General features: G+C 35.8%; 1 protein-coding gene across 9 annotated transcripts in view; it reads right to left on the minus strand.

Annotated features, from left to right (window-relative positions):
• The window catches only part of EMF2 (VEFS-Box of polycomb protein), a 100,027-nt gene that overhangs the window by 2,015 nt on the left and 85,859 nt on the right, over positions 1–12,153 (minus strand). For all 9 annotated transcript variants that reach the window (XM_088962464.1, XM_088962471.1, XM_088962468.1 and 6 more), the window contains one exon: positions 722–811. In XM_088962464.1, coding sequence (XP_088818590.1) covers positions 722–811 — 90 coding nt within the window. The remainder of the gene's footprint in view (positions 1–721; positions 812–12,153) is intronic.

Below are 12,153 nucleotides of genomic sequence, written 5' to 3' on the forward strand. Positions count from 1 at the left end.
CATTTATGTATGTCCGACAAAGACACTTAATCTATTTATGAGAGTACATGTAACACCCCCTGTACCATTTGACCTGCCAATAGAAGTATATTTCTGAATTGGATCATCTCATGTTTATTGAGGGACTCACACAGCTTCCTGTCCCTAGAGGTGTAAAGTGGGCCGTGTCGTGACAGCATGGCATGAATTTTCAGGCCACCCATGATTTAATGGATCGTGCCGTGATGACATGCAGGCCTAGGTGGGTCGTACCTGCCTAGCCCAGAACCCTTAAAAGTTCAGGCCTGGCACAACCCACGGCACGAGCCTAGGAGAGCCCATGTTGGGCCGTCAAAGGCATATTTAAAAAGATGAAAAATAATGAAAAAGTTACAATAAATTAGCAAAATAGACAAGAAATTGAGAAACAAAATCTTAAAATTTTATTCTATATGAATTTTGATGTATAAAATTGTTTAAAAAAAATCTTAAATATTCTATATGAATTTTATTCTATACGACCCACTTTACAGCTCTACCTGTCCCTAGTGACCATATCCATTCCCACAATAATGCAAGTGTGATTGGGATCAAGCACAAGGTTTTTTTTTCTGGTCAATTAGTCCAACAAGCATAAATTAGTTCTCATCAGTAACAATGAGAATCTGCAACCATGGCAAGAATAGGTGTAGAATGTATACGAATGCAAATTTTACAAGAAAATAGGCAAGAGATGTGCTACCAAATGAGATTAGGGGCTCGGACAAGGTCCCTTCCATGCAGTCTTGAGAATGCCTCACATGCCCATGGAATATGGCCATCTGCCAACACTCTGCTACCACAAAAATAACCAAGTCAATAATCGCCAACAATAATGTAGATGGTGGTATTTGGAACAAAACATATAACAAAAAAAGAGGGGTCTCAGTTCTCCAATAGGTCAACAAATATATAAAATTTTAGATGTGAAACATATATTTAGGCCAACAAACATAAGGGTTCAAGTCAAGGTACCCAATTGCACCTCATTAAGCTTTGGAAAAAAAAAAAAAGCCAGGCACCCGATTTGAGAGATTTACACTGGATTGGGCCCAGGTTATCACCCCAAGCCACTTTGAATTTTAACACATGCTCAACTTGAGCCTGCTAAAGTTGGAACCCTAAACAAAAGGCTTGAAATTCATGCAACAACTGAGTTTTTCATCCAATCGAGGGATTTTATTTCTTCATTTAGATGTCAGCCATGCCTTTTGGCCAAGAAAAGTGGGGGTGCAAGTCAGATTTCTAATTTGAAGAATTTACACTGCATCAGACCAGTGTTCTCATGCCATGCCCCTTCAATCTTTAATAAATACTCAACATGATCCAGCCGAAGTTGCTACCCTAAACAAGGGGTTGAAATTCTTCAAATTGTGAGGCTTTTCAGCCAATAATTTCATACAATGGAAGAATTTTATTCCATTGTTGTTCCTTTCAAACATTTAGTAAGCCCCAAGGGTTATTTATCACAGAAAAAGTGAAACTCAAAATGCAGTGTAGAATGGAGCATACATGGACAACGGAAATATAGATGTAACATGTAAGTATGTAACTAGCCTAGGCCTTCCTTATATTGATTATATCAGCCCTTAACAAGGCAAGAAACCATCCACTAGCAGTTTTGTTGCCCATAAAGGAAAAAAAATCTTCACAAGTAAACGTATGATTTGTAAAACCTTGTTCTGTATTCTATTCTGCTTATATGCAAAAATGCTTTTGTGATTCCTTGGATGGGTTCTAGACGTCTTGGTGCAAGTTTGGATTGGAATTGAAACAACCCAAAATAGTACAAACATTAAAATAAAGAAAAGAAGTACAAATATGAATAGGTGCAAAATGCTCATGGCAAGAGACATTTGTACAAAAGGCATTCTCCCTATTACAGTTGTGCTTGTTTGTGACTGGAAGGTCCTCAGGTAATATTGTAGGGCATTTAAGTGGAAAGTGGGACTTATCATGAATGATCTAAATGACCTAATTCCATATAGACCTGAAATATCACAACCAAAGGTGAGCCTGGGAAATCCAGTTATAAGGTTGGCACAAGGATTGTTTCCATGAGATAGTACAGCTATGCACCAGGATGCATATTGATAAGATTTCATTGAGTTTGATTCATTTGGGTAACTAAGAATGATTCTATGTCTTAGGAATGTCCAATAAGAAATCTACACCCATAGACGAGAAGAGTATCACCACCAAAAAGTTGGATTAGAACTCTTGTAGAGAAATCCCAATGGGACTATGACTCCTATACAAGTCCCAAATTAACACCCAGATGAGTATCGGAAGACTACTTATTAAATTGGGACTCTTGGTGAGGAATCCCAGTTGCACTAGAACTATAGCATTTTGGCTCTAAAAAATATGGGAAAAGTGCTTCTAGCATTGGGACTATTGAGAAAGCTCCTTAGGTCTTGTATTGAAGTGCTCTAATCATGCAGGGACTCTCAATTTCACCTCGATGGTCATTTTTCATATTTTGCTATGGAGGAGTTTTGAAACAAATTAAATATTATATGCAAATATTTAATCCCATGCAAGGATTAAATATGGTGGTACGGGATACAGATGCATATTGGCTTGTATCGCATTGTATCACGGGCTGCTACGCATCGATACATAGTCTCTCTATAAAAAAGTGCAGAAGTGGTGATTCAAACTCAGATCTCCAGAACACGCCCAAAGCCTTGCACCTTAAATGCAATTCTAAGCCACAAAACCACGTTTATCCTTGTGATAATAAATGAAACAAAATAAAATAAAATTGGGTTCGACTATGATATGGAAAAGATGTGATATCAGAAAAACAACTAACCAATAAACTGAAATCACAAATGTGATAGCAAATAAGGTGTTATTTATAAAATATTTAAGAATATAGCATTCAATTGAATTTATCAAATCCATTAATCTAAATTTATTTCAAAAAAATATTTTTCATATTAGAAAAATTACATAAATAAAATATTAATAAAGGAATAATTATTGTAGTAATTAAAAATTATGAATTTTTATATGATATGTATATTATAAATTTTAAAAAATTTGATATACTATAAGTTAATATTAGGCTTTTTATAAATTATTTATTAATATTTTCATTTTTATTAGAGAATTTAATAGTTTTATTAATGTTAAAAATTTTAAAAAGTAAAATAAAAATAATTTATATAATAAATAAAATATAATAGGTGCATATGTTTAGTGCTTTGAACTCTTGTTTGATGTATTATAAATAAAATTATATGATATCTATGCATCCCAATATATTAATTATAATATATTTCTTCATATATATCATTAAAACATACATTTCCTATGTATTTATATACTATTTGTGATTATTTTGATCTTAAATCTGGTGATATTAATGTACTTATGGAATTTGTATTTATTTTCCTAGCGTATCCATGCATTTTCATAATTTTCGTCAATATCGATGTGTTTCCAAAGTGTATCCAAGTTGTCCAATACAATACCCAATACTAATACTTTAATCATTGACCCCATGTAATGGTAATTGGATCAAACAATGATACTTTCGGGTCTCCCAATCTATAAATGGCATTGCCATGTAGAGGGATAGAATTATAATTTGCAATGTTGGGAATCCTAGCCACAAATTAGAGAGTAGATTGAATATTCCAATAAAAATGTGAAGAGATATATGGATGAAAACCCCAATTAGATCTCACACTTTGGAGAACCCTAATTCGATCTCACATGCTCCCCTTGGAGGTATATTTCTCTAAATATATGACACTTAGAGAGCTCAAATAACGCAATTAGATTCATGGTTTTAAATTTAGCAACATATCAGCTGATACTTATTGCTTTTGAAGAGTTTTGATACACGGAACATATACAATTAGATAGCTTCGTAATTTTTCGTCCATATCAGACCGATACGGATCAGTATCGGCCTCAAACTAGACAGTTTTGGCTATGTATCGGTCGATACAATCCCAAAACAGGCCGATACACATTATGTATTAGCCAAATTTAATTTTTCTCTCTTTTTTAAATTCAATTTTAAATTTAATTCATCTCTTCTGTCTCATTAAATTTAATTTTTCTCTCTTTATATTTGAGGCATCATTAAATGCTAATATTATTTAATTAAATGCTCATTTGAGTTACCTTTGATTAAGGCATTAATACTTCATTAAATGCTATTTAAGTCAAATAACCTGTTAAAAATCATAAACCAAAGGTAACAACTTTCGAACCCTAGTTATTTGCTTACAACAATAATCAATTAACCACTATGTCAACCTTAATTGGTTATCACAAGAACATGTTTTTTATGCTTAAAGTAGTCTTTCTTGCCTTGGTGGATGTATCCCAACAAATGCTAAAATTTGATTATTAAAATTTATATAATAATAAAATGAATACAAATTATATTTATTTATAAGAAACTAAGGTATATATTACTTAGTATACACAATAAATATTATCTAAATCTATATATAATAAATATTAACTAATCATGGCTTCAAAAAAATATTAACTAATAAATATTAGTATATATACACACACATACATTTTAGTTCTTCTATTATATTTTTCAACGGTTACTAATTATATCCCCGATACATTATATAAATCATTAAAGTGTTCAAATAAAATAGTTGAAATCACATAAAACTCATTTTTATTGTTGTTCATATTTTTTTAAGGATATTTTTTGGATTTTCTAGCATATCCATGTGTATCTTGATTTTTCCGTCCATATTGCGTTTCCAAAGTGTATCTCGATATGTCTCTTAAAATTACCTTTCCAATACACCTTCTGTTTCCAATACATTGAACCTTGATTTGATTAGCCTTAAAAGAAATTTCCAATCTACACATATCGGTGCCTAATAGATCCCTTGTTAGAAGTTGGTTTTTCAGATTTAATAGTTTGCCTATAGAACAAATAGATCAGTCCTTGATGGGTATCATTTATAGAAAATTTTGAAATAGTCAGACAAACTAGAGATCTCAGGTTAAGAAGTGAGACAATTTGGCTTCCAGTGTTTTAAAAGGCATGGTAGGCGTACGGTTCTGACATTCCTTTGGCAAGAGGCTTACGCCTCCCACGTGTGGAATTTTAAACATGCACCAGGTTTAACTATTTACTTTTTATAAATTCTAATTGTTGGGGCCATGATAATCATGGCCCCCAATGTATTGGATCATGTTTTAAGTGTAAAAGAGGGGGAAAATATCCCTCCTTCGATAATTTTCAAACCCAAACCTTAGGGCTAGAAAGAGAGGGAACTCTGAAGTCTGAAACCTGCAAAGTGCGAACAGGCCTCAACTCTCAAGTTTCAACCTGCAATTTCCAGCAATCTGGTATGTGAATTTTTTTTTTTCCTTTCTTCTTCTTCACGTCACATACTCAGTCTCAGATATGGTGCTTTTATTTTTCTTTAATTCTTTTTATTTGCCATTGCAATCGAAGAGAGGATGTGAGCCTGTGACATCCTTCTGAACTGAATTTCAACAGTTCAACTTCAACCATCAAAAGCTGCAACGTTTTTTTTTTGGTCGATCAATAAGGTTCAACAGTTCAACATCATTTCTTTTTTTTTTCTTTCTTTATTTGTTTCTTTTATTCTTGATTTTAGTAGTTCTATTTCAGCCTAGATCTTGAACAGAGCTGCATGAATAAAATGCCACAGCCCTGTTATGTAATCTGTTCTTCCTCATTTTTTTTTCTTTTTCTTGAACACATTTAATGGACCGAATAGGCCAAGACCCAACTGCTGGCTGTAGCTTCATCAGTTCACCCTTCAAATTCAACTCTTCAGAGTTCAGACTTCAAGATAATTTATTGATTTTGCCTGTGAATTGTAACTGTGAATTACTTAAAAGTGTTGAAACTGAATGCTAGAAGGTAGAAACTTGAAATGAACGATAGAAAATATAATTTGTGAATTTTAACTAATGCTCTTTTTTTTTTTTTTAATTAGGTGCTGCAATTTGATGTTTTGATCATTTTTTTATCCCTATTTCATCAAGAACCTAGAATGTCTAGAAAAGATTTTGCTTGGGAATATGTTAAAGAAGAGGAGGAAAAAGGCTACATTTATTGTGCGTTTTGTAGTAAACTGTGCACAGGAGGCATAGAACGATTAAAACATCATTTGGCTGATACCAAACATGGAATGAGTGAGTGCAAACAATGCCTTGAAGAGGTAAAATTAAGATGTTGAAATACACTTACCGAATTTGAAGTGGAGAAAAAGAAGAAATCCAATTTTGTGGCTAATGCTAGGAGGTTTGATCGAACACCTATGACTTCTAAATATGAAAGTTGTATGGCTCCTAATCTTAGATTTGAGGAGTCTATTGTGGGAAGTGGAAGTGGGACTCCACAATCATTTCCACCAAGATCAGCAGGCCCAATGGATCAATTTGTTTCAGCTGAGCCACACCAACAAACTTTAAATTCACAATGGAAAAAAGATAAAAAAAAAGATGTTGATAAGGCTATTGAAAGATGCTTTTATGCCAACACATTGTCTTTTAATTTAGCAAATAGTCCTTATTTCAAGAGTATGTGTGAGTCAATTGCAAATTTCGGTCAAAGTTATAAGCCTCCATCCATGTATGATCTTCGCACTAGGATTTTGAAAGAAGTGGGGAATATAGATAGTTGATTGAATATCGAAAATCAGGGAAGGACTATGGTTGCACAATTATGTCTAATGGATGGACTGATAGAAAAAACTAGGTCCATTATCAATTTTCTTGTTAATAGTCCAAGTGGGACAATGTTTCTAAAACATATTGATGCATCTGACTCAATTAAAGATGGTGAGCTTCCTTTTAAATATCTTGATGATGTTGTTGAAGAAGTGGAGAGGATAATGTGGTTCAAGTAATCACAGATAATCATTCAAGTTATGTACTTGCTGGAAAAAAGTTGATGGAAAAGAGGACAAAATTGTATTGAACTCCTTGTGCTGCACATTGTTTAGATTTAATGTTATAGTCCATTGGGAAGATGAATGTTCTTAATGAAACAATTGAAAAGGAAAAGAAGGTCACAAAATTTATTTACCACCATGGATGGGTTTTAAAATTGATGAGGAGTTTCACAAAAAAGCTAGAGCTTTTACGTCCAACAATTACTTAGTTTGCCATTGCTTACTTGACATTGCAAAGCATTTATAAACAGAAGCAACCTCTTCAATCAATGTTTGCTTCTGAAAACTGGAATGGAATCCATTGGAGTAAGCATCTTGAGGGTGTCAAGGAAAAACAAACTATAATGTTTGATAGCAAAGTCTGGCCTCAAGTGGCATTTCGTGTAAAGACCACTTTGCCAATTGTTGTATGGCTGCATAAAGGTTGTCTCACAACACGGTTTTTTTTTTTTTGTTCTGTCTTCATTTGTTGTTATTCGAATTTGTTAGAAGTCATTTTCAAAGTATTTAAGAAGAGGAACTCCTCAGACTTTGAAAACAAGTAATTTGTTAGAAGTTCCGGGAGCCTCTATAGACTCTCTACTGGCTGTGACCACAGCCAAGCTGGATGAAACTAATTATCTGACTTGGTCACAATCAGTAACAATTCATATTTGTAATAGAGGCAAATGGGGTTTTATCTCCGGGAGCACAAAGGCTCCTTTGGAAGATGATCCATCATATGAAAAGTGGATGCATGAAAATTATGCTGTTATTGGATGGCTTGTGAACTCAATGCAACCACAGATTAGTCAGCACTATTTGTGGATGAATTTAGCAAAGGAAATTTGGGATGGTATTGCTGAAACATATTCCCAAAAATTAAATGTGGCCAGTGTTTACAAGTTGAGAAGTGATGTGAAAATTTTGAGACAAGGGGAGAAACCATTAGCCGTATACTTATCAACACTTCAGTCTTTATGGCAAGAAATAGATTTGATATAAGCTATAGCCTGGGACACCACTAAGGATGCTGAGACCTACAGAAAACTGTTTGAAAGAAACAGGGTGTTTGAGTTCTTGATAGGGCTAAATCTAGAGTACGACATTACAAAACAAAATATTTTATCCAAGGATAGTGTCTCACTGTCTCAAGCATATGCCTTGGTAAGTAGTGAAAAAGCAGAAGACTTGTCTACGTCCAATGGGCTGGTCTAAATGATCGCTTTGCTAATATGAGAGTGAAACCCGAGGAGGTTGCAAGGACTCCAAGTAGCTCATGGATAAAAGAGATTATCTGTGAATACTGTAAAAGGCCAAAACACACTAAAGACAAGTGCTAGAAATTGCATTCTGAGCTCCTACCACTTCGGTTTCAAAAGAACTCCGATAATATAAAGGCAGGGAGTGTCAATGTTGTTGTTGGTCCAGATAGTGACAGATACCAAACTGAAGAGATGACAGCTAGTGAGTAATTAGCAGCTATGAAGGCAGAATATGAGCAGTTTGAGAGGATGATCAGTCACCTAGAGGGTGTGACCTCTTCTTCCAACCCTCCAGGAAACTCAACTTCTTTTGCATTTGCTCATTCAGGTATACGGGCTTCTGTCAATCATGCAACCATTTCAGGTAATCGTAGGATCCCTTGGATTATTGATTCTGGTGCTTCATATCATATAACCAACATTTCTACTTTGTTTGTTTCATATGATTTACTTCCTGGACGTGACAAAATCACCCTAGCCGATGGCACTCTTGCCCTTATCTCCAACAAGGGAACCATCAAGGCTACAGACTCCTTGGTTCTTCCTTCTGCTCTTCATGTACCCAGACTAAATACAAACTTGTTATCTATAAGTAGCCTAACTAAGTCATTAAATTGTTGTGTAACCTTCTTCCCTTCCTACTGTGTTTTTCAGGATCTTGAGTCTCAGAAGGTGATTGGGAGTGGTCATGAGGTGAATGGAATATATCTGCGGGATACTCCTAGACAGTGCCATGAACAACCTGGAAAATCTACTTTTGGGTCTACATCTACAGAATCCATCAGTCGAGTCATGTTATGTCATTTTCATTTGGGTCATCTTTCTTTTACTGCATTAAGTCGTTTATTACCAAAACTATTTAAGGGAATTAGCTTGTCCAGTCTTCATTGTGAGTCTTGTGAACTGTCAAAACATTGTAGAAACAGTTATCCTCTGAGTAATAAAATATCTTTTAATATTTGCACTCTGATGTGTGGGGGCCTTACCACTTTGCTTCTATGGGTGGCTACAAATATTTTATCTTGTTCATTAATGATTTTTCTCGATTCACTTGGATATTTTTTATGAAGTCCCATGATGAAGTTCCCAGACTTGTGAGGCAATTCCATGAATTTGTCCTAACCCAGTTTAATACCATAATTAAAATTTTCAGATCTGACAATGCAAAAGAATAATTTGAGAAAAACCTGACCTTCTATCTCACTGATTTAGGGGTTATTCATCAAAGCTCCTGTGTTAGGACCCCAGAACAGAATGGAGTTGCTAAAAGAAAAAATAAACATATTGTTGAAGTTGCAAGAAGTATTCTATTCGCCTCACATGTCCCTACAAAATTTTGGGGTGATGTTGTTCTCACTGCTACCTACCTTCTAAACCGTATGCAATCCAAGGTTTTAGGGTTTAAAGTCTCCCTTCAGTCTTCTTCATCCGGACAAGGATCTTTTTCCTATTCCTCTTCGTGTCTTTGGCTGCACTTGTTATGTACATATCCCAAGTGTCCAAAGACATAAATTTGAACCAAAAGCCCACAAGTGTATGTCTCAATGGACGTCACCTTTGATGAGATTTCTTCCTTTTATGGTTCTTCTCTAGAGAGACATTGTCCAAAGGGGGAGGATTTGTCACAGGTGTTTGCTCTTCCTCTTCCTATCCCAGTTGAGTCTTTTGTTGAGTCTCTTCCTCCTTCAAATGAGTCAAGGGAGGATTAGTCACTTCACTCTCATTCCAATGTTCCTACTACTCCTTTACCTCCTCGCCCTCTTTTTAATCCCAAGTTGTACCAACGGCAGAGAACCAAAAATGAGTAGATTGTTTCCTCTCCAACACATGAGCCTCATGCACTTCCAGTTACAGATGAGACAATAGGTAATGTTACAACCACTTTGAAGCCATCCTTCCCAAACCTTGACATCCCCATTGCTATTAGGAAAGGAAAAATGAAGTGTACTGCACATTGCATTTCCAAACACCTTTCTTATAGTTTGCTCTCTCCTTCAAAATTTTCCTACCTTTCTAATGTTGCTTCTAACCCAATTCCCAGGTCTGTGTCAAAAGCTCTTACTATTCCAAAATGGAGGGATGCTATGAGAACAGAAATTGATGCCCTACACATGAATAACACTTGAGAAGTGGTTGATTTGCCTGAAGGGAATGATCCAGTAGGTTGTAAGTGGGTTTTTACTATCAAATATCATGTTGATGGCACCATTGAAAGGTACAAGGCTAGGCTGGTTGCAAATGGCTATACACATACATATGGGATTGATTATCTGGAGACCTTTGCCCATGTTGCTAAGATGACTTCTATGAGAGTTCTGCTATCTTTAGCTGCACACATACTAGCCACTTTATCAACTGGATGTAAAGAATGCATTTCTGAATGGAGTGTTACATGAGGAGGTCTATATGTCTCTTCGTCCAGGGATGTATGAAACAGATATGAAAGGAAAGGTCTGTAGGCTGAAGAGATCTCTTTATGGACTCAAACAGTCCCCCAGAGCATGGTTTGAAAGGTTTAGGGCTGCCCTTGTTAGCTTTGGCTATGTACAGACACAATCTGACCATACCCTCTTTGTGAAGAGGAGAGGATCCTTGGTCGTTTACCTAATTGTGTATGTTGATGATATTGTTGTAACTGGTAATGATGTCTCAAGGATTAATGATCTCAAATCTTTCCTGCATACAGAGTTTGAGATCAAAGATCTGGGGGAATTCAAAATACTTTCTTGGCATAGAAATTGCTAGATCCAAGGATGGGATCCTTATCTCTCAGAGAATGTATGTTCTTGATTTGCTCTCTGAAACAAGGAAGATGGGTGCTAGACCAGTTACTACTCCCATTGATAGAAGTTGCTAGATCTAAGGATGGGATCCTTATCTCTCAGAGAAAGTATGTTCTTGATTTGTATTACTCAGCCAGACATTGCATATGTTGTCAGTTCCATCAGTTAGTTCATGCATGCTCCCAGGGATACTCACATGGCAGCAATAGAGCGGATTCTATGTTATTTGAAGGGCTCCCCTAGAAAGGGAATTCTATTTGCTAAGCAATACCATATGAAACTTGAAGCCTACACAGATGCTGACTAGGCCAAAAACATTGATGACCGAAGATCTACCTCTGGGTACTGTAGCTTGGTGGCAGGTAATATTGTATCTTGGAGAAGCAACAAAACAATCAGTAATTACTCGATCTTCAGCCGAAGCAGAATACAGAGCCATGGCTCATGGAGTTTCTAAATTATTGTGGCTTAGATCCTTGATGGAGGAATTGGGCATTGAGCATGATAAGCCAATGATGTTATACTATGATATTCAGGCCGCTATCAACATTGCTCACAACCCAGTGCAACATGACAAAATCAAGCATATTGAAGTTGACAGACAACTCATTCGAGAAAGAGTGGCTTCTAGAGAAGTGTGTCTACCTTTCATCACCTTTGCGGGACAGTTAGCTGATTTCCTCACCAAGGGCAATCCCAAGGCTAAACTTCAGCACGATACTGGCAAGCTTGGCATGATTGACATCTATGCTCAGCTTGAGGGCGAGTGTAGAGAAGATGGGCCGAATGGCCCATAGGCTATTTATCCTTTTTTACTTTTATGTTCTTTGATGTAATGGGCCTTAATTTGGGCTTTATTCTTTCTTATGTTATGTCTTTTTAATTTTCTGCCCAACTAGGGGCTTCTCTGTAAATTACTAAAGTTTAACTTAATGAAATAGAATTAAGGGAGTAAGAGAAGGGATTATGTTAAGAAAATCTCTCTCTCTCTAAACCCAAGTTGCCGCCACCTTATTCTTCTTCTTCTCTCCTCTTGAACTTTGATTTCTGCTACTTTCTTTTGAATTTTTGCAACTTTCTAAATAGTCATTTCTTCTCAAAAGGCTGCTTTTCTTCTCACCACAACTTCTGCTTCCAAGGCATCAGTCATCCATGCTGGCCTACTGAAATCCCAAATAACAC

The sequence above is a fragment of the Nelumbo lutea genome, chromosome 1, assembly GCF_056320005.1.
Source record: "Nelumbo lutea isolate HS-2025 chromosome 1, American lotus-T2T, whole genome shotgun sequence".
NCBI lineage: Eukaryota > Viridiplantae > Streptophyta > Magnoliopsida > Proteales > Nelumbonaceae > Nelumbo > Nelumbo lutea.